This window comes from Bombus affinis, chromosome 4, assembly GCF_024516045.1.
Source record: "Bombus affinis isolate iyBomAffi1 chromosome 4, iyBomAffi1.2, whole genome shotgun sequence".
Taxonomy (NCBI): Eukaryota; Metazoa; Arthropoda; class Insecta; order Hymenoptera; family Apidae; genus Bombus; species Bombus affinis.
Genome location: NC_066347.1, coordinates 4,868,626 through 4,892,136, shown reverse-complemented (window position 1 = coordinate 4,892,136; position 23,511 = coordinate 4,868,626). Strand labels below are relative to the sequence as shown.

The following is a 23,511-nucleotide window of genomic DNA, read 5'->3' as shown; positions in this document are numbered from 1 at the left end:
AGGATCTCATGGTCTCGTACACCGTGTACTCACCGGTTTACCAATACATCGTTTCGATTTCCAGGAGATACACGCTCTGTGAAATATCAGCGTCTATGATGCTCCAGTGAAGAGACGATCCCTTTGTTCGGCGGAGTCGTGAATTTCATTAGCACCGTGGCGAATAGATACACCAGTGCCAGTTTCGATTCATCTAACTCGATGTGCAGGTATTCGTATGCAAATGGAACAGCCACCGATGGCTTAGAAAGTGATTTAGTTTACCAGTTTCGACGACTTTGGCCTTCCAGGCTGTAGAAAGATGGCAAAGCGAGAAACTGAGGATGGTTGAAAGCTGTCTTCTTGTTCTTTTTTTTTTTTTTTTTTTTAAGAATAGAGGAAGGTGTGAAAACTCGTTCAAATGAATACTAAACGTTGTCTCTTATGACGGGCTGACAAATGCACTGCGATTCGGGGTTGGTTTGGAGAAGAGGACACGTTAGATTTGGAGAGTTTAGAACGCGATTCGGACGACATACGAGCTCCGCGCGGACCAATGGCTGATGCCTGCCTATGCGAATCAGGATTATCCTTCCTGCCGGATTATCGATTCTTTTCGAGGAGACCAGATTTTCTGGGAATCGAACGCAGCGTGGATCATTTGTGTTTCAATTGTGTTTTTTTGCTCAATGTTATTCTGTAAACGTGAAATTTGCAAACGGCAAGATTTACTCTTGGTTTCATTTCAATGTTGATTTCAAGATGTTATAGTCAAGCCGCGAACTCATTTTAAAATATAAAGTAATTGTACATTATTCTTTAACAGTTTAAGTAATATGACGAATCGTTCATTTAATGTTTTTTTGATTTTTATACAAAATTCAAAATATCGGAATTACTATTTATGGAAAAATTAAAAAATTAAAATTAAAATTAAAAAGAATTTAATCTTTTGCATTTGTCTTATCAAATTTTTCTGCTTGCATCTAGTAAACGTGCACTGCCGCTCAAAATCTCGAGATCGTTCAACCTAACGATTAGATTTATCAGGAAAATGATAAGATTTGTATTTTTATTACATTATTAATTTAATCGTTTTAATTATTATTCAATATTTATTTGGAATTATCACTATACATTATTTTACATCCTTTCATCGAAATAATTTCCCCCTACTTTAATGAAGATTTCTCTTCCGCATTATCAATTCCTGCGATATCTCTCATTAAACATTATTTCGTCATAATATTTACATTACTTATTTACACTAAAAAACTAGAATTTTGATTCATCCTTCCATAAAATAATCCTTTGCTTTTCTAATCCAAATCACGTTTGTATTAGAAATTATGCTTCTTATCCTACTACCAGTTCTTCATTTTCATTTCGTGACTCGATAGTGTATACTAACTCGATTGTACGAGTAATAAGATTCGACAAAAATCTTCTAATAAACTTACTAGATACAGCAAAAAGGGAAAAGCCCATTATCTCCTCTGCTGTCTTCTTTCATAAACCGTAAAAGTTTGATTTCTAAACTTTTGAGCGGTGGTATATCTCGAGCGAAGCCTGCCCTATGCCATTATGCCCTTGAATCTCCAATTTCGACGGCTATGGGTTTCGTTTCTTATTTACAGTGATTCCACCATTTGGGGAAGATAGAAGCCAGAGGGAAGAAAAGAACGAAGAAATTCTTCTTCTTCGTCTTACCGATTCGGTTTTAAAAAGTTTCCTCCACGGGAGACGCTTTCACGCGAAAGATTACAATTTCCGTGGTAATCGTTGTGGACGAGTCTGCCCGACGTTAATACAGTGACAATACAGATGTTTTCACGTCTAAGCGGCGTGCTAAGTGGATGTTCTTTCTTCATTCCGTATCCTCACCGTCATTTCCCACTGTTGAGATTTCGTGATCCCAACCTGGGGGGTGCTGAGTTGTAGCTGACCGGCTCCTGAAATAAACGTTTCGCGTGTACTCGTTACTTCAGCTTACACTTGACTGGACGCCTTCTTGCCTCTTTAGGTGGGGAAATAATCGAGCAGAGAGAAAAACCCGGCAAGCAAAAGCCAACGGAAATTGAGCCTGCGAATTATCCGCTGGTACCAAACTATTCCTTCACATCCACTTTGTTATTCTCATCTACGCTCGCTGCTTGTATACGGGGTGTCCTGACAATCGTCGTCAAATCTACGATTGGCAAGGAAGACGATTCTACGTGAAGATGACGCGTTGGAAGTATGGAATAAATCTTTTTTTAATAGATTTTTTAATAAAAAAATTAAGATTTATCCAGAACTCGTTTAAACATTACTTTCTTGTAAATCGACTTTCTTACGATTTGTTTGAAATATCGACGATACGTTATTTAATATATTATGTATACATGATCCATTTGTTACAGAGCCGAGCTCTTGTCGAAATGGAAATATTCATCAAGTGAAAGTTGAACATTTTAAAACGCAACCCGTCTTACGGATTATTATACGTATTGAACAGTAAGCTGTTGTAAAAATTACCCTTTGATTAATTACACAGAAGCCGCTCTTACAAAGTTGTTAAAAACTATCTTGCGTAAAATTTCTAGAAGAATCTCTTTTTAGAAAAAAATTTACCGCCCACCTGAACGTTTTCGAGTAACGTTTTAAAAGTAACGCGAGACGTGTAATATCGGTAATTGCAGCATACAAAATACCGTATATTATAACGTGAAATTACCGTTATGGCTATTACCGAATTATTTGACAGCGTGCGCGCATAGAAAGTACAGGCAGCCAAGAAATTTCTTCCTAGATACAGTATCTCAGACATAATTGAAATACCTTAAGCGGAAAAAGTTTATCTTAATTTTTCACTGATTTTTATATGTATTTAGAGTAACTTTTTACTCGTTGATTATTCATACCGAGCCGATAATTAATCAAGTTCACATATACTAAAAATAACGAAGAACCGCGTCGAATGAAAAAATTTCATTCCGTATTTTTCATTTATTTTTTCACGTAGAATCGCTTCCTTGTCGATTGTACGATGACTATCGAGACACCCTGTATAGAGAGGAAGTTTTTTTCTCTCTATCTTTCTTACTACTGCTTCGTAGAATGTGCTATGCTTAAAGTCTGGTGCGAGAACTTTGTTGGACCTGGTGATCTGACTGGTAGGCTTAAGGATCGAAGTGAAAACCGATGAGTCCTGCGATTATCCTTCGTATGGAATTCTTGAATCGAATAGTAAAATGAAATACTAGAGACGTCACGAATGTAAAGAATGTTGGAGAGGAACGTTCCTTTTTTTTTTGGTATTGATCAGCCGTGAAAGTGGTTATTTCATATTTTGTCAAGTCTGGTTCCTTTGCAGAATTTGACAAAAGGGGTGAATTTCTAAGAACGAATAAATTGCTTCGTATATTTTTGGGAACAGCTGTATTTGTAAGGATACGAGGATAATTTAGGGTGGAATAATTTAAAATAGGAGATATAGAGCGATTCTAAATTAATTCTAATAATTGTATTTGTGGAATAAAATTAAAGATTATGAAATTTGGAAAAATTTCAGAAATAAATTTTGTACAAAAATTAATTGTTAATCCATAGCATAACGGTAATTCGATCGATTTTAGAGTTGTTGCTGGAGATTTAAATGTGCACGTACAATCAAGGTAAAATCAGGCTTTGGAAGTCCATCGTTAATTCTGATAAAGTAATGTTCTGCACATGTTGTTATAAAAAGCTCGTTATATTCCTACGAGTTATGAAAACATATCGCGGTAGAGAATAAAGTTACAGCTTAATCGATTATAAAGCTAGAGGGATATTTCTAAGAGTTGGAATACATGACTTTTAAACACGTTATTTGAAAACTGTCATTCCACTGTAATATAAAATTCAGTTTCTCGTATCGAAAATTTGAAATAGAAATAATATGCTTTTCTTACAATTTTAGGGCACCCTTTCATTAAAATCTATTTCGACTGATTGAACCAAACATTCATCTGCGTCTAAATACATATTCATATAATAATATACGAACATTACGTCACAAATAACAAGAACGAACCATCACATTGCCATACTGAGACCGTTGTCGATATAATTAACGGTGATATTGCGCGAGCGGTTCATATTTCGCGAGTGATAAATTCGATGTAGTTAATGGTCAATGTTGTAAACCTGTTTGTCGAAGTTTCAACGTTTTCAAACCATCGAGACGTATTCCGTACGTTTCTTTCTTTTCTTTTTTTCTTTTTTATACCGACTATTTATCTTCCAGCGAGGTAAACCACAACTGATAAGACGTGGTATGAAAAAGAGAAAGATTAAAGAAATTTTAGGAACAACGACGCCGCAATAAAGCACATCGTTCGCAGAGCCGGTCAAAGAAATCCGTAAAGTGTGAGAGCATTAGCGGGCCACCGCAAATATTTTTCAGATGCTATAATCGCGCAACGTTTTCTTCCAGGATATCTGTTGACGGCCTGCACACCCAGAGAAACCTCGTGCTTCTCTTAACGTATAGCGCAAATATTGTTCTTAGCCAGGAAAATCGTATACTCGCGCGATTCTAACGGTTCTCCGTAGTCAAAGACGCCGCAAGTGCAGCGGAAAGAATTATAATCTAACCGGGAAAGCCTGTGACAATGGCGTAGAGATCTGCGCGGATTAGCTTATATAGTTTGTTACAGGATGTAAATATTTGCGCTTGGTGGATGAAGATAGCCGCTTTGAAAACTGACTGAAAGAAACGCTTATAAAGCTGGAACAATCAGCGAGCTTGAAGCGTACAATAGAAAATTTTCTTTCCATTTATCGAAACTGGACCGTGGATGTTCGTGGAAATTCATATCTTGCTGAACATAATTAATAATCGAACTTAAATACGCATTTAATACTTTAATACAAATTAATACCTTTAAGTAGCCGTATAAGGAAATAAGCTGGAACAATCAGCGAGCTTGAAGCGTACAATAGAAAATTTTCTTTCCATTTATCGAAACTGGATCGTGGACGTTCGTGGAAATTCATATTTTGCTGAACATAATTAATAATCGAACTTAAATACGCATTTAATACTTTAATACAAATTAATACCCTTAAGTAGCCGTATAAGGAAATTGTACGTGGAAATTAAATCAACTCGATTATAAATAATTTTAGTATCGAGGTAATCGTTTCAATAGATCATTTTTGCATTACATTCGGAATTACATAAAGTAAGAATTTGGTGAAAGTCAATTTGAATTTCTATGTATCCTCTCCTCTTAATAAAAAAATCTTTTATACCCTTTGATAATATCATACTGTTAACGATCATGTGTGTATGAAAATCAGAGAAATGTTTCGTGAATTGTTAAATGAGTCTGGAAAAAAACAAACTCAAGAACTCTAATACCCATTTCCAAGCGTTTCTTTCTTCCCGACTCCCCGAGAGGTTTCCACTTTTAATCCCATCGTTTAACTCCAACTTGCATCGAGTCTTACCCTCCCTCTTCGTCAGGAAGAGAAAAAGAAGTTACATCTTGTAAACAGCCGCGTGTTCGCACGGCCGCAATTTATTTATGATGTTCGTGCAGGCGCGCGATGGCTCGCGCGTGTGCACGCTGCGACGCGGGACGATCGCGAATTTATTGGCTCGTACGTTAATTACTTTAATTATTACACTATTGTCAAAGGCTGATCGGAATACAAAGGAAGTTTATTCGACGCTGAACTATGTTTCCATCGCCCCGAGTCACTGATCGCCAATTAATTTTCCATAATTGGACGGACATGCTGGCACGATACACGCCTTGACGCTCGTGGCGAGCACGCGTGCACTCGATACGCGTTGCACACGATCGCATACACACACGTACTCATACAGCTGTACACATACAGTATGTTGGGGCTGCTTAAATTGTAGCTGTGCCGGCCGGCGGCCACCGCCGTCGTATTTTCACCGCGGAACCAATTAACAGTTTTCACCTATTCCTTTTTAGTAGCTCGGTCGAACGAGATGGCCAAAAAAATAAAAAAAAAATACGCTAAAAAAAAAAATAATAAACGCGAAGCAGTGTATGCACGCGTCGGGAATAAAAGAAAGCATAACGAACGCTGATCGAGGCTGGGAGGGGAGTTGAAAATAGACAGGGGTGAGGGAAGAAAATGGATGAAAAAAGCGTTGCTGTGATGGCCTTATAGCGGCGGAAAAATCAACTTCGATTTTGTCGAATATACAAGGCGTTTCGTTGTTACCTGGGAATCGAGCGAAATCGAGCCGCTCGGTCGATGCTTCCGTTCGTACATAGGGCTGCTCGATAACCACGATTGATTGATTTTGCAAAAAGCATAAGTGGTTTTAAAGGAGAATGGCATGTAATAGAATATGTTAACGTTTCTCCAAAGTCTATTAAAATTGTTCTCAATCGGAGATATTTATGAAGTCATTCGATATGGAGATAACTTAGAAGTGGAGAAAACTAGTTGTGCAATCGTAGGATTATTTATTATTTTCATCGTGTTTTATAATTATAACTGCGTTCCCTTTGTGGGGAAGAATATCTCCTGTTTATTATATTTATTATATTCTATTGATTACGTTATGTTATTCGAAAGGTAATGTTTCAATAATGGTCCGATGCAGAGGATTTAATATTTTAAATGTCCGAATTTCCAATCGCGCGTTGACGTTTTAAGGTCTCTTTATAGCCACAGTATCAAACACAGAAACAGATATATAAGAGAATTAGAATTATATAAACTTTGTCCCACTTTCTTACATAAATGTATACGAATAAGGAAAATTCCTGGAATTTGGTTTGAAATTAATAGATAAAGGCAATAAAAAAGCGAGATCAAGATAGAATGTAATTTATAAATTCAACGATTCATAAACAATATATACAAGATTTTGAAATCTTTTTTCTTACAAAATCAGCTTTTTTCTTGGATATACGACGACGCGGTTTGAGAAACCGAATCGAATTTTATAACTTCGGTGGCAGGGCTTTTAAAGCTATTTCGGCGCGGATTTCGTTAAGTGATACCAATAACCCGATGGGACAACAAGACGGGCCCTTCAGGATTCGGTGGAGGATAAACGAAGGGCCAGCAATCCCAAGGGATGTTATCTAATCCCGGTGGATTTGTTGATTCTACGACTTGTGCTTTCCAAAGCGCAATGTGGTTTCCATGTAGTGCTGGATTACCTTATTCTTTGCAGCCCTAAAGACCCTCCCAAAAACTTTACGCCGGTGTACCATTCTCGCAGTGTCTATTCCAGCCAATAAAAGTATTTCGTACTTAATCACGTTCGTCTTATGAAAATCGATCTTTGTATAAAGAAAATGAATAATGTAATTTAGATAAAACTACTATATATAGAATCATTCGCGTACCTGTAATTTTTTACATTCTTCAATTATTTATACATTCATGACTTTTCAATGGTTTTCAGCTATTTATATACACGATTGTTCGCGTAAGTATTTAGCCGCTTACTACGTTCCACTCTTTCGTCGTATAACAGGCATATTCCAACAGAAAACAATGTCCATGAGCTTGAAAAAATTGAGGAGAACACGAGTAAACGAAGAGCTTTTTCTTCATTTCACTCGTCATCGTTTAATTCGTGCTATAAACATTTTTCATTGAAAACAAAGGAGATACTTAGGAGTCCACCTTTAGCTGAGACACTAGTGCGACACCCTGTATATTAAAAATATTACCTTCCTTTAGACATATAAATATACTATACTTGTGCTGTATTTTCTCTAAAGCACAACGTATACAGAGTGTTTCCCATCTGAAGTTTCTCGCGCAATTATTTATCACGAATCTAGTGGTTTCGAAATTTCAAGGTGACCTTTGCTTTTTTATACGGAGTTGTATGTTTTATTTAAGTAAGCGTGTAACCCGTTTCGTTCCCAAGATCACTTAAGGTCATTGTAGGTTATTTATTATCGTTCAAATTACCTTCGCTGAATGTCTCCAAGATTTAATTTTCCAGAATTCTTATTGCGTAGATTCGGATATAAATATGATTCGGGAATAAATATGATTCGATATCACGCTAATGATGTGATACATCGTTATGCTTAATTATAGACGGAGGATAATCTGCTGCTAGATATCCCCATTTTGTGTCACAGTTGCTTCGAGGGAATCAGTGTTATTGCAAATAGTATTAAGTGCGCTGCTTTTCTATAACGATTTAATTTACGATGGCTCGCTATACATCTAGCGAAATTGTCGATATGCTTGTGGTTTTGAGAGAATGTGATGAATTTGAGAGAATTAGTTCTATCACTTCCGAGATGTTATTTAGGGATAGAGTAAATAATTGTATCGACGTCCAAGAACATCCTTTTGAATACGAGCGATAAGAAACAATTTTTTTAGACGGAGGTAAGTTTTGGACCGCAATAAATGACCTTAAATGGCCTTAGAACACCAATATATCGAAATTTGGCGAATTCGCCGCAGAACGGGCTACACGTCTATTTAAATAAAAACATATTAGTTCCGTATAAAAGCCATAAAGATTATCTTGAAATCTTAAAAGTACGTCCACCTGGAGAAGATTTGCGATCAACGTAAGATGACCTTCCAGAAATAGGGTAAGTTTTATTTGTAACATATTTTAAGCGAGCTGTAGTTTGGGAAATAATATAATAATAGCGTGTGAAATTTCATATGGGACACCCTCTATATGCATAATAGAATATAATACATATATAATAGATAATTCTCTGCAGAATAAAATATGTAATATAATAAATATATATAATACTAAATTATACTGAAAATCACGCAGCAGACACTGTAGCTCAGCAAAAGTCATTCTATAAGAAAATTACAAATCAAAATTACAGTATGCGATAAAACCAATGAACATTGTTAGATATATGCACATTTCGCGTTATACCAATTCATTTATACAAATATCAGCTCCGAACGTTTCTTTTCGTATCATTCCATTAAGAAGCATTTTACTTGCATTACCATTTTCCAAATCGTGTTACGATTTATTTAGAAAACGGAAGAAATTTGAAACCAGTACAAAAGCAATTCTTTTCTCTCCGTCCGAAAAAGAGTATCATCGCCCAAGAGGAAATACATTTTCCTTTTATCGATCAGAGGAGAGTAATCTATATTCACGGTTTCGCGAGAATATCGGAGGAAAAGAGAAGAGAGAGGGGAAAAAAAGGAAGGATTTTCCCGGTTGTGATTGTTATTATTCCGTACGGAAAAATCAGGCCGGATAACGCGTTATCGGGTCGAAATGTCCTCGGAAGCGCGCGAATCTCTGAGCGAAAAACAAAGATGTGAACGTCGTTTGCCCCGCGGTGGCACTCTCGTAACGCAGATTATTCTATTACACGTTACGTAAACAGAGATAAAGAGAAAGAGAAAGAGAGAGAAAGGGAGAAAGAAAAGAGAAACAGACGAGGGAAACGCGGCGGAGCTGTTCCGCCGCTTTCCGCGTCTCGGTACCGCGATGTTGTTTGGCCTGAAAATACGTTATTGTTTCACCGCGATAAAAAATTCAACGTTTGGATAATTACATCAGAGTTGATCGATCCGGTTAGCCCCCGGCGGATTTCTACTGAGTTACTGACTTACTTTGCCTACCCTTTGCTGTTTTGCCGCGAGACAGATGTTTACACGACCGACGTAATAACGTTAAATTAAATTCTTTCTCGGATATTTCGCGTTAAGTTCTACACTTTCAAAGTCGTACGCGATAGATATAATTCATCGTGTAGATTGATGCAGAGTATAAAAGAAGGTAGAGAGTAATCGTATTTCGCTTCAATTCGTAGTTTCTAAATCTTATGTAATAATAATTATCAGTAGGTTTATCGTAGAACAAACTAGAATATGTATTACATTAAATATTTTAGAATTACGTGATCTCTAATTCAAATGTAATTACATTGAAACTGTTGCGATTATCTTACCTTGCCAAATATGTATCTATCTCGTAGAATATAAAATACAAATAAGAATTAAATAATCCAGAGAGATTGTTAGATGAACGAATGGAATAAATTGTCGTTGAATGAACTGGCTAATTTCTGGAATTTCTGTTATTACCGGAACGGTATGAATTTCCATTCTGTTTAATATCCTTGGTTCGTGAGAGATCGTGAACTGTATCGTAGGATATAGCATATATTTGCATACAGAAATTATTTTGTACTTATATCTCTATAGTTAAATACTTCGACGTTCTGCCTCTTAAGTTCACATAGTATACCACATTACACGCATAAATCCAAATTATAAAGGCCCTTTCTTCTCTTTCATGACCGGGGGCACGCTTCGAACGAACAGGAGGCTCAGCTGCGTACGCGCGCGCTCCAAACGAAAATGCGTCTATCCGCGCGGATTTCCAAGAGCAAGATAGAAGAACGGGCAAAGAACGAATCAGTTTTCGATAGAACCACCCGTGCGTGACAGCTGCGATTCTTTTTTCCGAATCTTTCTTTTCCTATTTCTTCCTCTCCCTTTCTCTGTCTGTCTGTCTCTCTCTCTTTCTCTCTCTCGATCTTTGAAACTTCGTGTTTTGCCCGGCTACATAATCCCTTCGAGCAAGAGGAACCGTGAAAGAAGAAAGAAAAACCGAGCGAATCCAACGAAGATGAAATGAGAAACAGAGAAACGATGAAGGAAAAGCGATCCAAGTGAATCAACGAGAGGGAACAGAGTAAGATGGGAGAAAAAGGGAGAGAGAGAAAGAGAGAGAGAGAGGGAGAGAAGAGAGAGAGGATAAACGTTGAAGAACAAGGACGAGGAAAACAGACGACCCCGCTGTTTGCCTTTTATTAAACTCTTGTTAAACGCCGCCTTTCTTCGTACACACAATTGAATCGGCAAAACAGCGAAGATAATGCTTCGACCGAGTTGTACACGGCCGAGGGCCAGGCTCTTCTACGTGGAAGACTTACCGCAAACACCAGCTTCTTGTACACCCTGAAATGGACACCGTGTAATCCGGCTTTTTATACGGCAGTGCCGCATTGACCGGCTCCTCCAAGGCATGCACATCGGCTACTATTGGCTAATAAATACTGTCATCATCTCTCTCTCTCTCTCTCTCTCCCCCTCTATACGTTTCCGTTTGTTCGTGAAAAAGAACCCTGAAAACGATTCTTCAACGACCGTGAAAATCGCACGGCCCACCCTCTTCCTGCCGGCATCGTTCACCTCTAATGAAAATATTTGGATATTTCGAGCAAGATTGGCGTGACCCACGTTTCAAAGCGTGCCATTGTACGCCGTTGCTTCGAGAAGCCTGTAAGTAAGTACGTTTTTCCTTCGAACACCACTGGATTGGACACTATGAGGTATTTGATGCTTTCTGTGATTTTATCTGCAAGTTATGTGTATAACTATTATATTATATATTTGATGAATATTATTGGATGTACGCGTCTATTATGCGTACTATTTGTGTATTTATATTTTGTAGGTTTTATGTTTGATATTTCTTGTTTTATTTTCATTTAATCCATGCATATCTACCATTCTTCCGAAAAGATGATTGAACGATAGGTTCGTTATATAATATTTTGTGTTTTTCATGACACCATATGTTATCTGGTAGTCTTTGGAATTATGCTCGTGTCATTGATAATTCTCTTCTATTATAGTTCTCTTGATAGTTTTTTCATTTAAACTGGTCCTTAAACAGTTCACAATTTCGTCCAATTCCGATAGCATCGTCTCGGTATTGTTTATCAAATCTTTTGAAATTATTTATTATAAATATGAATAAACGAATGTATAATAATCGTTGAATTAAATTGTTCGCATTCCTCGTGACTATATTCGACATGTAATAAATATTATCGTAATATCTTATCTTCTAACATCTTATGACAATAATTGCTTCAAACGTTTCATCAAACCTCAGTAAAATTTATTATTCAACAATAGTATCCTCAGTTAATTGGTCCAATGAAAAATCTATAGATCATATCAATAGATCAATTTTTCGAAATCCGATTTTTTATTTAAACCATTTGAATCACAGAGTACAAAATATTATGATAGAAACGTTATAATTGTAACTTGAAATCAATTGAAAAAATCATTGATTTTAAGAAGCTCGTATCAAAGGAAAGTTCTAAAGCTCCAAGTATATTTTCTCTATTCTGGTATCGGCATGAATTTCACCAGATTTCCAAGTGTATCTAGCCTCCAGTAATGGCCGATTTAATTATCGTTATCCGTAACCCCTTCGATCTATTCGCATTTGTCATGTTCTTCAAAACAGTTTTAATTGCAGCTCGATAAGACCGGAAATCAAAGGTTATAAACAGCAAAATACCGACACAAAGTGGCACGAGATATCGTGGAATGAGTGTTGCAATTCTACGAATTGCAATGGGAGTCCGAGTCACGTACAAAGTAAGCGCGTAATACATTTAATAACCCTTGTGCAGTTCGTCAACAATTTTTCTACCTATTCTTATTGCTTTCCTCTTTCAAATAAACTTTCCAATTTTATAGAAAAACCATCGATAACAAATTTCCGTACATTAAATTTGTTTTGAAATTGAAAAAAAGGGAATACGATTCAAGAACCGTCGTTGAATTTATTATTAAACGATACCGGTAACGTCGATTATTATATTTGTAAGTTCGTTAAAAAATAAGTTACGGCACAGTCAATTTCTCGTTACGACATTTTTCTTTTTTTTCTTTTTTTTTTTTTTTTTTACAATTACCACCATCGACAAAAGAAAGGACGGGAGAGACGGAAGCGTGGAAATCAAATGGAAGGAAGAAAGAAAAAAGAGAATATAGTTGTGCACAGTTTATAAACAATGTTTATTTTCTGCAATTTTACTTCTGTTCCATATCGTTTCGTTCTTTTTTCTTTCCCTGTTTTAATTCTCTTTTACAATCATAGGAGCAGCCTACATTTAACGTGATTGAAAAATCTTGCGCCATTGCGAGTGTGAATGTTGAATATGTATACAGCACATATACATGTACATAACACACACATATATATATACACATACCTTTTCATTTCATTCTTATCTTATTTTATATAATGTATATCGAGGTAAAAACTAAGTACTCATAAAAAACGTAGATCAACATTTTTTTTTTTCTTTATTTTTTTCAATTTTTTTTTTCTCTTGTTCTGGTGGGATATCGTTTATAAGGGCACATTATAGGACTCTCTATGTGTACATACATATACATATGCATGTGTTCTCTATACATATATTATATATACACATACATTTGACATACTTTCAAAGAGATATGACATCCGGATATCGCTTTCTTCGTTCAACTCGACTCAACAAAATTCCACAATATACCTGCGTGATTCTCTTCCTTCCCCTTCTTCTATTTTTCCTTTCCCTTCTCTCCCTTTCTCGTTTCTAAGCGTTTTACAACTCGCTTTTCGCTCCCTATTGACTAGTGACACTGATAATTGACTAATAAATACTGAGCTGCTACGAGATTAAGGTATACAATGGATTGGAGGAGACAGCTAAGCTTCCTTTACACGAATCAAGCCATCGAAGCGCTACTACATTTTACGTAACTCAAATTCGTTTTGTATAGTCTTAATGTTATTTACTAGGAGACGATGGCACGTTGGATTGACGTAAGGAAAAAGAAGTAAAAGAACACGAGATAGGAAAAACCGTATGAAAGAAGAGGCAGAGCGTAATTAGGAATAATCGAACTAATCGTTGGAAATTGCAGCGAACTCGTACAGCGACTTAATGTACGTACCGAAGTTTAATCCGCGATGACAAATTTCAAGATATATATTCTTTTTTTGGCATCGACGAGAAACAGAAGAACCAAAAGACTCGTAAACATCTCTAATTACTTCGACCTGTTTTCACATTATTTACACATATACATGTATGTATGTATACGTATATGTATATATTTCTATATTTCTATATGGCATAAGTATAATCGTTGAGATAGACGTCCGGGATAAAAACAGGTCATCAAGTAATTAGAATCATTTTCATGTAGTATCATTGCTATTTTGTTTATCAGCTTGGAAAACCTTTCGTTTCTGTTCCTTTTGCCATTTGTTTCTTTTTTTACTTGTTTCTGGGGTTTTTTTCTCTGTCAATAATCTCATCTATCGAATTTCACGAATTCTCCTACATATAAAAATATACATATGTATATACGTAATAAATTCTCGCTTCATACAACTTTGTTTCTCTTTTTTTTTTTTTTTTTTTTTTTTTTTTGAAGCGAATCTTCGTGTACGTTTATATAGCATTTTCTGCATTTTCTGAACTCTATGCGATAAAGGGAATATATTAACAGTACAATATATGCGTGTGAAGTTGAACACACGTGAGATTTAAATATACTGCTGGTGGAAGGGATATAGTGAAGTCATAAAGTAATGCTTAAATAGGGACGCACCATAGCCATATTTTCTGGACGCTCATTCTAAGATGGAGCCATCTTAAATTCCAGATTGCAAACATTATTTATATATTTGTATTTAAAAGCTCTGTTTACAATCGTTCATTAGACCTACATGATTCGTTTATTAACTCTTGTTGGTTTCTATTTCATAATAATTATTGTATTGATAAAAATTAAGCTACAACTACTTACACAGGAAGAACTAGTTCCAACTTGCAACTTATCTATTCTTAAATCCCTTAGATCTTCTCAGATTTCTATATTGATGTTAAAAATTCGTATACTTTCAGGCATGATGAATTTTACAATCTCACCATATCTCTTCCACCCAGACTACCTATCGTTTCGACCATGAAATTCGAAGGAAATCCAATGACGATACATGAATGCAAACACGTGAAGGTACAGGAATTTAGAACTTCATCTACAATCTCTTAAAAACGTTTCAACGCCATGATCATTTCGCTGCTTGGCATCGATAGTGACACAACTCTAAAATTGTACATTTTAAAGTATATTTTCAAATCATTTCAATGACATTGTAAAGCTGACTTAACACAAGATACGTCAGTATTCACGAAAGCGGTACAACCTTCCGCTTGTAGCGTCATGAAACAACTGAAAATAGGCTAGTGTTGTAAAACTAAGGGTTAGGTTGATAGCAACATACATAAGTAACGATTTTGTCCTCTGACACAAAACTGAATTATAGAATTACAAATCTACCATTTTTTATGATAAAGCTAGAAACCTAATGCAGACCTTTTATTCAATAAAAGAAAATCTGAAACTTCTTGAGTTGTGTCGCCGTTAGTGTGAAGCAGCGATTTGTTCCCCTTCGAATGAAATATAATTATGACGCGTGCAAAAACTCTCGTTCACTCTTTTGTATAGATGGAGTTTGTAGATGGAAAATGTAATACATTTAACAAAGTCTAGCTACTTATAAATCTGTGTTAATAAATCTGTTACTCATCCATGGATGAAAAAAAGTAAGGTAGATCTTTGTTATATACATCAGTTCCTGATAAAAGGAGACGAGCTAATACTTTGTAGAAAAATTCACTATTGAATCTCTGTTTCAAAAATTCCATTTCATATTCTTTCAGCACTTTTCTTCTCTTGTGTCTGGCTTCGATTTAAACAAGTTTGGTCAGTCCCCACTGTATAATAATTACTTTATATGCATAGTAATTTTCATGATACTCTTTATAAAAAAATTCTTTCAGGACCCATCGATATCTCATGCAAAACGCATTAAATTAATTAAGTGCTAAGTGTTTTCTTTCTCATTATTGTAACACCTTTAATGAACATTTAGAAAGGATCGGTCAGTTTTGAAAACATTCCACTAATATTAAAGAACGATTTTTCGATTTTCTTTCATCCGTTTTTCATCTTTCATCCGTTTCTCATTCCGTTCAATTTTTCAATTTTCAATTTTCTTTCCTTAGTTTCACGTAGAAAACAGATAAACACGTGGAATTAAAAATTCTGAAGTGACTTATTCTACTTAAAAACGTGTAAAAGTTGTCCGTGTTCACTTTGATTCGTTTGTCTTTAAGTGTGTTGTTTCTCCCAATAGTTTGTTTAACAGTATACGTTTGTATGTGTTGGTACATAATGTGTATATACATGCTGCGTTGTATGTTAATATGCGTCTAACGTGTATGCATACGTACAAAGTATGTACATTTCGTAAACCCCTTATCGCTAAGTTGTCGTACTTTATGTAGTTTATTATTGTTTATTGTGTATTATCCTTTCTGTTGTATGTGGACTTAAATTGGCACTGTTTCATCGTTTGATTTATAAAAGAAAAGAAGGAAAGATAAAATCATATTATTAGTCGATTAACCGTTAAACTTAGGAATTCCTTTTTTACAAGCGATATGCATACTAAAAGCGTATTCTCGCCTGTATTCATTCATTCTCGAGTCGTCTTACCTATATCGATTGCATTTAATTTAACAGCTTGTAAACGTTATTGATATTGTCATTTTAAAAAAGTACAAATTTGCATCAAAGAAGAGAAGAAAGATAGTTTTTATAAAAAAAAAAAAGGACAGATGTTTCATGATTCTATTTCAAAGAGAATTCTTTATAATCTTAACAAAATGAATGCGTTTCGCATAATTTCAATGGTATACAAAATACATGCCCAATATACATACAGCGAAATCGGCCATATCGACCTGATTTAAAAAACAGCAACATCCAACAAATCGATTTAAAATCTACAAATGGAAAACTGAAACCTGTTATATTAGTCAATTACGATATTTTGAGCAGGCTACATATTTGAATACAATTTTTGTCTCCCTCTCTTATCTCCTAATATGCTGACATACGTGGAACCATTTCTCCGTTACAATCATCTGTTTCGATAAATACAAATATTTAATAAAATCAGTTTTCGTTAAGTTATTACGATAATATTAAAATATATATCGAATATTTCCTGTGATACTTTTTGAGCGACGCGAACTTAGAAACTATGCATAGCTAAGTATCTATTATACAACTTTCGGTAAAACACGCTTTATCGAATTTACATTCAGGCTGATTATATCGCACAGCGTAATAATTGTTATAGTGAACATTAAATAAAAAAAGAAGAAGCCATCTTCACTCTTGAAACGAAGATTTAGCGACTGCACACGTAACATTCATCTTTTTTAAATTCTTTTTTTATAACGTGATTTGTTATGTTTTATCGGGGTAAAGCCATATAACTGGTCACCGGAGAGATACATCGATTAAACGTCGAAAACAGTCGATATAGAATGATTTGTTGGTTCCACATCAAAAAAGATCAGTTCTTCCATTTTTTGGCTTGTATACATGCGTAAGTACGATAAGTTCTATTAAGTTAACTCGATACAATCGAATATATTAAATAGAAGATCTCGAATATAATTTATCCAAGGGAAAAATTATTCGTGTGACGCTCGACTTGTTTGATATATGACAATGATGCTTTCCACCATATTCTCGCAGACCGATACAACTTACGCGATGATTTTTTTTTTTTATTTTAATTTTTTATTTTATTTTATCCACCTAGAGATTCCCTTTTTTTCCTTCGTTCTTATTCTTCCCTCTCGCTTTTATTTGATCTTACTCTACGAGTACATCATATTAAGCCTGTGACATACGAAGTATGTATTTCTTGTCGAGGATACAATCGATGTGATAACGAAGATTATTAGGGCGTCACCTAGGATTCTAACGCTGTATTCGTCGGCATATACGACATTTCCATGGTAATTCCAGCGCTGCTACGTCGGTATCTAGAAGGAATCTCGGTGCTGTTGCGAGGCTTGCGTCTGCTCAAGTGTCTCTCTACCCACTTCAACATGGTCAACACGGAATCCGTACTCGGCAAACGCCTTTCTGCCGACGTACGGATTATATGGGACGACGCTACGCGAAAGGTAGCTGCCATACCTTTTAACGCCTGGAGAGAATACATAATTATATAGATCATATAAGATGTGACAATAGATCAAAATCAAAGAAAAAATGAACTTAATGAATGGATAAAAGTTTCAGGAAATGTAATATCGACTATATTAACTGTATAGAATTTATCAGTTTCAGGATATCTAATATTAACTATATAACTATATATAATTTTTATGTTTCAGGAAATCTAATATTGGCTGTATAACTATGTATAATTATGATATCTAGTATTATTTGTTTCTGGTAATCTGAAATCTTTTATTAACACGTTGATTATTGATGACGTTACGTTATCATGGTGTAGTTACTTTCAAATGCAAATGACACCACATTAGCGTCACGCGCAACAGTTTTCGAATAGCGTAGCAAATGTTGACGATTGCTTAAAAACAATTTCCGTCACAATGAAAGGCCACGCGACTTCAACTTAACGATGAACGTGTTAAAGTATTAGATATAGTATATGTCCATTCTTCCTTTACTGTAGATTCGATTATTGCGGATTTCATACCTTCATTGCATCTTCATCTGTAACATCATCACCGGCATAAATAATCCTGATACGTTCGCTCCAATCTAAACCAAATGCCGTACGCAGAATGTAAATGGAAGCACGACCCTTGTTCCATTCAACCGGTGGTCTTGCTTCAATGGCACAGTGCGCTGAACAGGCTTTGAAACCTGCTTGCTCGATGATTTTCTTTGCCTGATCAACCATCTGAGAACGTCCTTCCATTGGCGTTTCACGATAATGGAACGTCAGTAACGCTCCTTTGTTTTCTACCCAGGCTCCATCCTTGCAAAGCTACATTCGATACATTAAATTTCGTTCATTACATTACGTTTCAATACATTAAAGTCGTTTAAAGTCGTAGGTAAGTAGCTGCAATTAGTTGCAATTACAATTGTTGAAGATGTTACATGATACGTCCCTAGTACCTAATACTCAAAACTCTTAGAAATATTTTTTCTACTTTGCTTTTGTTACTATAATACAGAAATGTTATTGAAAAAAATACTTAATTGAAAGAACTGCTACAAGAATGCTAAGAAGGCAGCTCTATCTTTGACTAATTTGAATAAATGAAGAAAAATTAACTCAAAGTCAATCAAAATCAAAGTACATCTTGAAACGTGCTATAAATGCATAGCCAACAAGATATTCGTAATGATAAATTACATTTTTGAATATAGAATCGTCTTCTTTCTTCTTCTTTCAATAAAGATAATCTAAGTATTGGAATTACCCCTTTATTGTCGTAAACTCTTCAATTATAATTATTACATTCTAATATAACTTTCTTTTTACATTTCTCATTAGAATTCATTTCTCACTTACAAACAATGTTATAATATCACAAAATATTAAAATGCTCGAACAATTTTAATTGCAAGACGAATAACAAATATCTCAAAATACTATCGCTTTGGAAAAAATAATAAAAATAATACTCACTTGGTCTTGCAACGTTTGCATCAAATTTGCCACCTTATCTTCCAACTCAGCAGGCATCGGATGAACAAACTTGCTACCGTCCGGATGCAAAATTTCCAATCCGTGATTTCCGGCGTACGTAATACCTTCTATACCAACCATGGACTTCACGTTGTTCACGTTTCTGCCTGATATAATTGCTATATATACATCGGACATGTTCGATAGCCTTTGGAGAACGTTCTTCGTTTCCAAAGGTAAAATGGCAAGATCCGGATGAGTCGCAATAGGAGCTAAAGTACCATCGTAGTCCAGCAAGAGGGCCAATTTATGATTATCGCCGATATACCTAGGGGACATGTGTTATCACTGGAACGTTACCCGGCTTTCATCATGAGTCAGGTCGCATTCGCACGCGCGGGCCCGCCGTGTTCCAAAAGCATTCTCTGACTGAGCATAAACCTCTTCAAACAGTGTCAAACATAGACACACGTAATCCGCAGACTTGGAATTTTATTCAAGAACATTTTCATACTTCGTTCACAATGCATTAAATACATCACGATAACTTAATTAATTTTATAATAGGATAGATTCGTCAAGAACATTAATAGAAATGGATACAGTTAATTAGGGAAATTGTTGCAAATATTCTTGATTTTGAATAGTTGGAAGGTTGCATATGTATTTTTAATATATCATTGGTAATATCAAAGCACCTGGTGGTCAGCGTTCCCTACGCTGCGATGTACCCAAACTCATGCTCAATTTAATAAACGATTCGATTGACCGGATTATTAATCGGTTTTTGTCGAAAAATGCATTCCATTGGGACCGTTCTGTTAACATACCAAACTTGTGGTTTATACAAGCATGCTTATCAGCAATCTGCACTCGTACATGAGATAAGCAAACTCTACCTATATACTTTGATATATATAGTTTTTGTGTAGAAGATTTTTAGTAGAATATTGTGTATTTAGAGTGAGTTAAATTACGATATTTGTCATTAAAGTGCAGCAACCTTTTTAAATTTTGGTTTTAGTCTTTCTGCCACCTATTTATTCTTGTTTCATGACTCAACAAATTATGTTTTAATAAGTAACTACGAATCAACTTAATTTTGTGAGTAGCCATCAGTAAGTTTGTTTTGTAATAGTTTGCCCACAACACATACATTAAAGTGCGATTAATTCTTTTAGTATTCTCAATGTAATCAACAATTAATTCAATAGGAAATTTACATACATAGTGTTAATAATTTTAACACCTTAGATTAACTGGATTTTAATCGTACATTGGTTGATTGATTCTCGTATAAGCACATGCTCTGGTCGGGCCCAGTCATGCATGTCGTTGATCTCTAACAATACCTACTTGCTCAAGTAATCATCGAAATCATCCATGGTCACTGGTTGCATCGTGGTTGCACCTACAGAATCATGTTCCTCCAGCGATCCCATTACTTGCAAGAAGGACTTCATCCAATAATTGACATCGTTGATCCTTTCACGGCGTCTTAAGTGATTCATTCTTAATGTACGTTCGTCTTCTGGCATGGTAAGCGCTCTGGAATATACACAAAAATTAATTAAGAAGTTTAAAGTCGAGTTCACATATTTATATGTTTGAAACTATTTTGTTCTTTTTATTTGAACGTTTCTTGGACAAGAATAAAGTACTTAAAGTCATTGAAAGTAGTAATATTTTTACTTAAATGGTTAATTAATTTAAAAAAGTAACAATTAGTTGATTTAATGTAATAACATAATAATACAATTTTAAAGCTTTAATGTTAACAGGAATATACAAAAATAGATTTATTATAGAAATATTAAATAGATTTGTTAGAATATACATACTTAAAAAAAGACAATTTGCAATCAAAAACTTCAGTTACAATATTAAATATTTATACGATATCCAAAATTCAATTTGTATAAACACATTAATCGTACCTATGGATAACTTCAGCAGCTTCGTCTAATTCATAAGGATTACAGATCAAGGCTTCGTGCATCATCTCCCCAGCTCCAGCGAATGGAGAAACGATCAACACACCAGGTGGTGTGTTAATTTGACAGGCGACGAATTCCTTGGCGACTAAATTCATACCATCCCTAAGTGGTGTAACCAGAGCAACCGCAGCATCCCTATAAAATGCTGCCAATTCGTCCTGACTCACGCAGCCATAAATGTAACGAATAGGAGACCAATTCGGTGTCGTAAATCGACCGTTTATGCGACCGATAAGTTGATCCATCTCAAGTTTCAAATCCTGATATTCACGCACGTCAGTTCGCGATGGTACAGCAATTTGAAGCATAGTAACCTAAACAGATATATCATTTCGTCGAGTAATTTGATGGAAATCTCATATTTTTATTTTTTAATTTTCTTTTAGTATCTGATTAATTGAATAAGACAATTTAATAGCTATGTTTTAAACTAAATCTAGAATTATTTGATTTATAGTATTTTATCCTATCATTGAACACTGTTTGTGAGCAATAAATTCTTATGTAAGTTTCTTCGTCACTATTTTTCTAAAAGACGGATAGGTCATAACAGATTAACCGTGTGACCTCTTTGGTAACTCGATCTAGCTGAGTTTTATTGGCATTTTGCAATACACTCTACTTGAATTAAAACATATTTCAATAATTACAAAACGAATAAATAATACGCCTTGAATATTTATTATGAAGCATTGGAATAATCCAAAGCAGCTATACTTAAATAAATGAGACATTTAGACATTAATCTTTCCATTTTATTTTATTTCATGTGTAAGTACTTTGACCTCGTATATGTACCTCTGTAAATTACCAGATATTAAAATGTATAAAGGAAATGCGAATCTTGTATGATTTGCGAATTTTATTATCGCGTTGATATAAATTATAATGATATCGTTACCTGTTCACGATGTTCTGGATGTTTTTCTAACAACAGCTCAAAAGCCTTCAATCTGTTGACCAGACCCTTGGTATAATCGAGACGATCAACGCCCAGTACGATTTTCTGATTGGTCAACATGACCTTGTTAGCACTCTCGGCTAGCGAAACGAATCTATCGAATGGAATGCCAATGGGAAGTGGTCTCACACGAACAGTTCTTCCACCGTGCTCCACTAACAAATTCTTACGATCAACCCTGCACCCAAGACTTCTCTGGCAGCAGTCGACGAAGTTCAGACAATAGTCTTGAATGTGAAAACCAACCATGTCGCAACCTAAAACAGATACAAATAAATTTACATTCTTTAATTTGTAACAGTTAGCTTTCAAGATTTTGGCAAATACTTTATTATAATGTATAATCTAATTAAAATTAATATATTTGTATTCGGTTTTTAAGAAATAGAATTTAGCACTTTCAATTCACGTTAAATATCACTTCTGGATTAAATTTGCAAATTTTAATCTGGAACTTAAAAATTTCTAGCGATATAGGAATCAGTGAAAGCTCACCAAGCATTCCTTGAAGGATTTCATCAGCCCATGGGAACAATCTGAAGATGTCCCATGGTGGGAAAGGGATGTGGAGGAAGAAGCCTAATTTACATCTGAGACGTTTCTCGTCGGCTCGTTGTCGAATCCAATTCGCTGCTAACATTAGGTGATAGTCGTGCACCCAGACCAAAGGCGTGCCATTCGGTTGATTCTTCTGTTCCTTGTAAATTTGTTCCAGTGCACTGACCTAAGTCGATACAAAAACTGGATATTTAGTATTAGAAATATCTGCGTATAATGTCTATAATCTCGTTTTTATCTCAATAAAACTCAACGTTAATTTTTACTAAAGGCATATTTTCGATACTTTGAAAACAATAATTCTTTTTCTCCGATACAATTCTATTACTAATAACTTACTAAATAATAAAATATTCCACGTATGCGAAACTTTTCAGTTCTCATTACTATTGTGACAACATAATATCTCGTATGTAAAAGTACATATCGCTCTGTTTAAGTCGCAGCAAATATTTGTTACCTTGATACCGTTTTTAACAATTTCAACGTAACACTTATTTGTAGAGTACACAAGAGTATAAGATAACAGTGTACTTCCTGTGTTTCATATCTTATATACATTTTTCTTTATCTGACAATTTTATCCACATAATCGCTGCCTGACATAATATCATACACATATATCCTCTCGTCGAATTGAATTACTACTCTCTTACTGTTTCAAATAGCTGGCGTCCTAT

The 23,511-nt window shown here is 35.1% G+C and overlaps 1 protein-coding gene and 1 long non-coding RNA gene across 3 annotated transcripts in view; one reads left to right on the top strand and one right to left on the bottom strand.

The window, feature by feature from the left end:
- Positions 1 to 14,166: 14,166 nt before the first annotated feature.
- The window catches only part of LOC126915736 (uncharacterized), a 39,974-nt gene continuing 30,629 nt past the window's right edge, over positions 14,167 to 23,511 (bottom strand). For both annotated transcript variants that reach the window (XM_050720695.1, XM_050720693.1), the window contains 7 exons: positions 22,769 to 22,997; positions 22,214 to 22,530; positions 21,253 to 21,626; positions 20,672 to 20,863; positions 19,316 to 19,643; positions 18,371 to 18,664; positions 14,167 to 17,851 (listed from right to left, as the gene is read on the bottom strand). In XM_050720695.1, coding sequence (XP_050576652.1) covers positions 17,612 to 17,851; positions 18,371 to 18,664; positions 19,316 to 19,643; positions 20,672 to 20,863; positions 21,253 to 21,626; positions 22,214 to 22,530; positions 22,769 to 22,997 — 1,974 coding nt within the window. In that variant the 3' untranslated portion in view covers positions 14,167 to 17,611. The remainder of the gene's footprint in view (positions 17,852 to 18,370; positions 18,665 to 19,315; positions 19,644 to 20,671; positions 20,864 to 21,252; positions 21,627 to 22,213; positions 22,531 to 22,768; positions 22,998 to 23,511) is intronic.
- Positions 17,817 to 22,057, top strand: LOC126915753 (uncharacterized). Its single transcript, XR_007710313.1, has 2 exons — positions 17,817 to 17,951; positions 18,042 to 22,057. It is a non-coding gene; the product is annotated as an uncharacterized LOC126915753 (long non-coding RNA).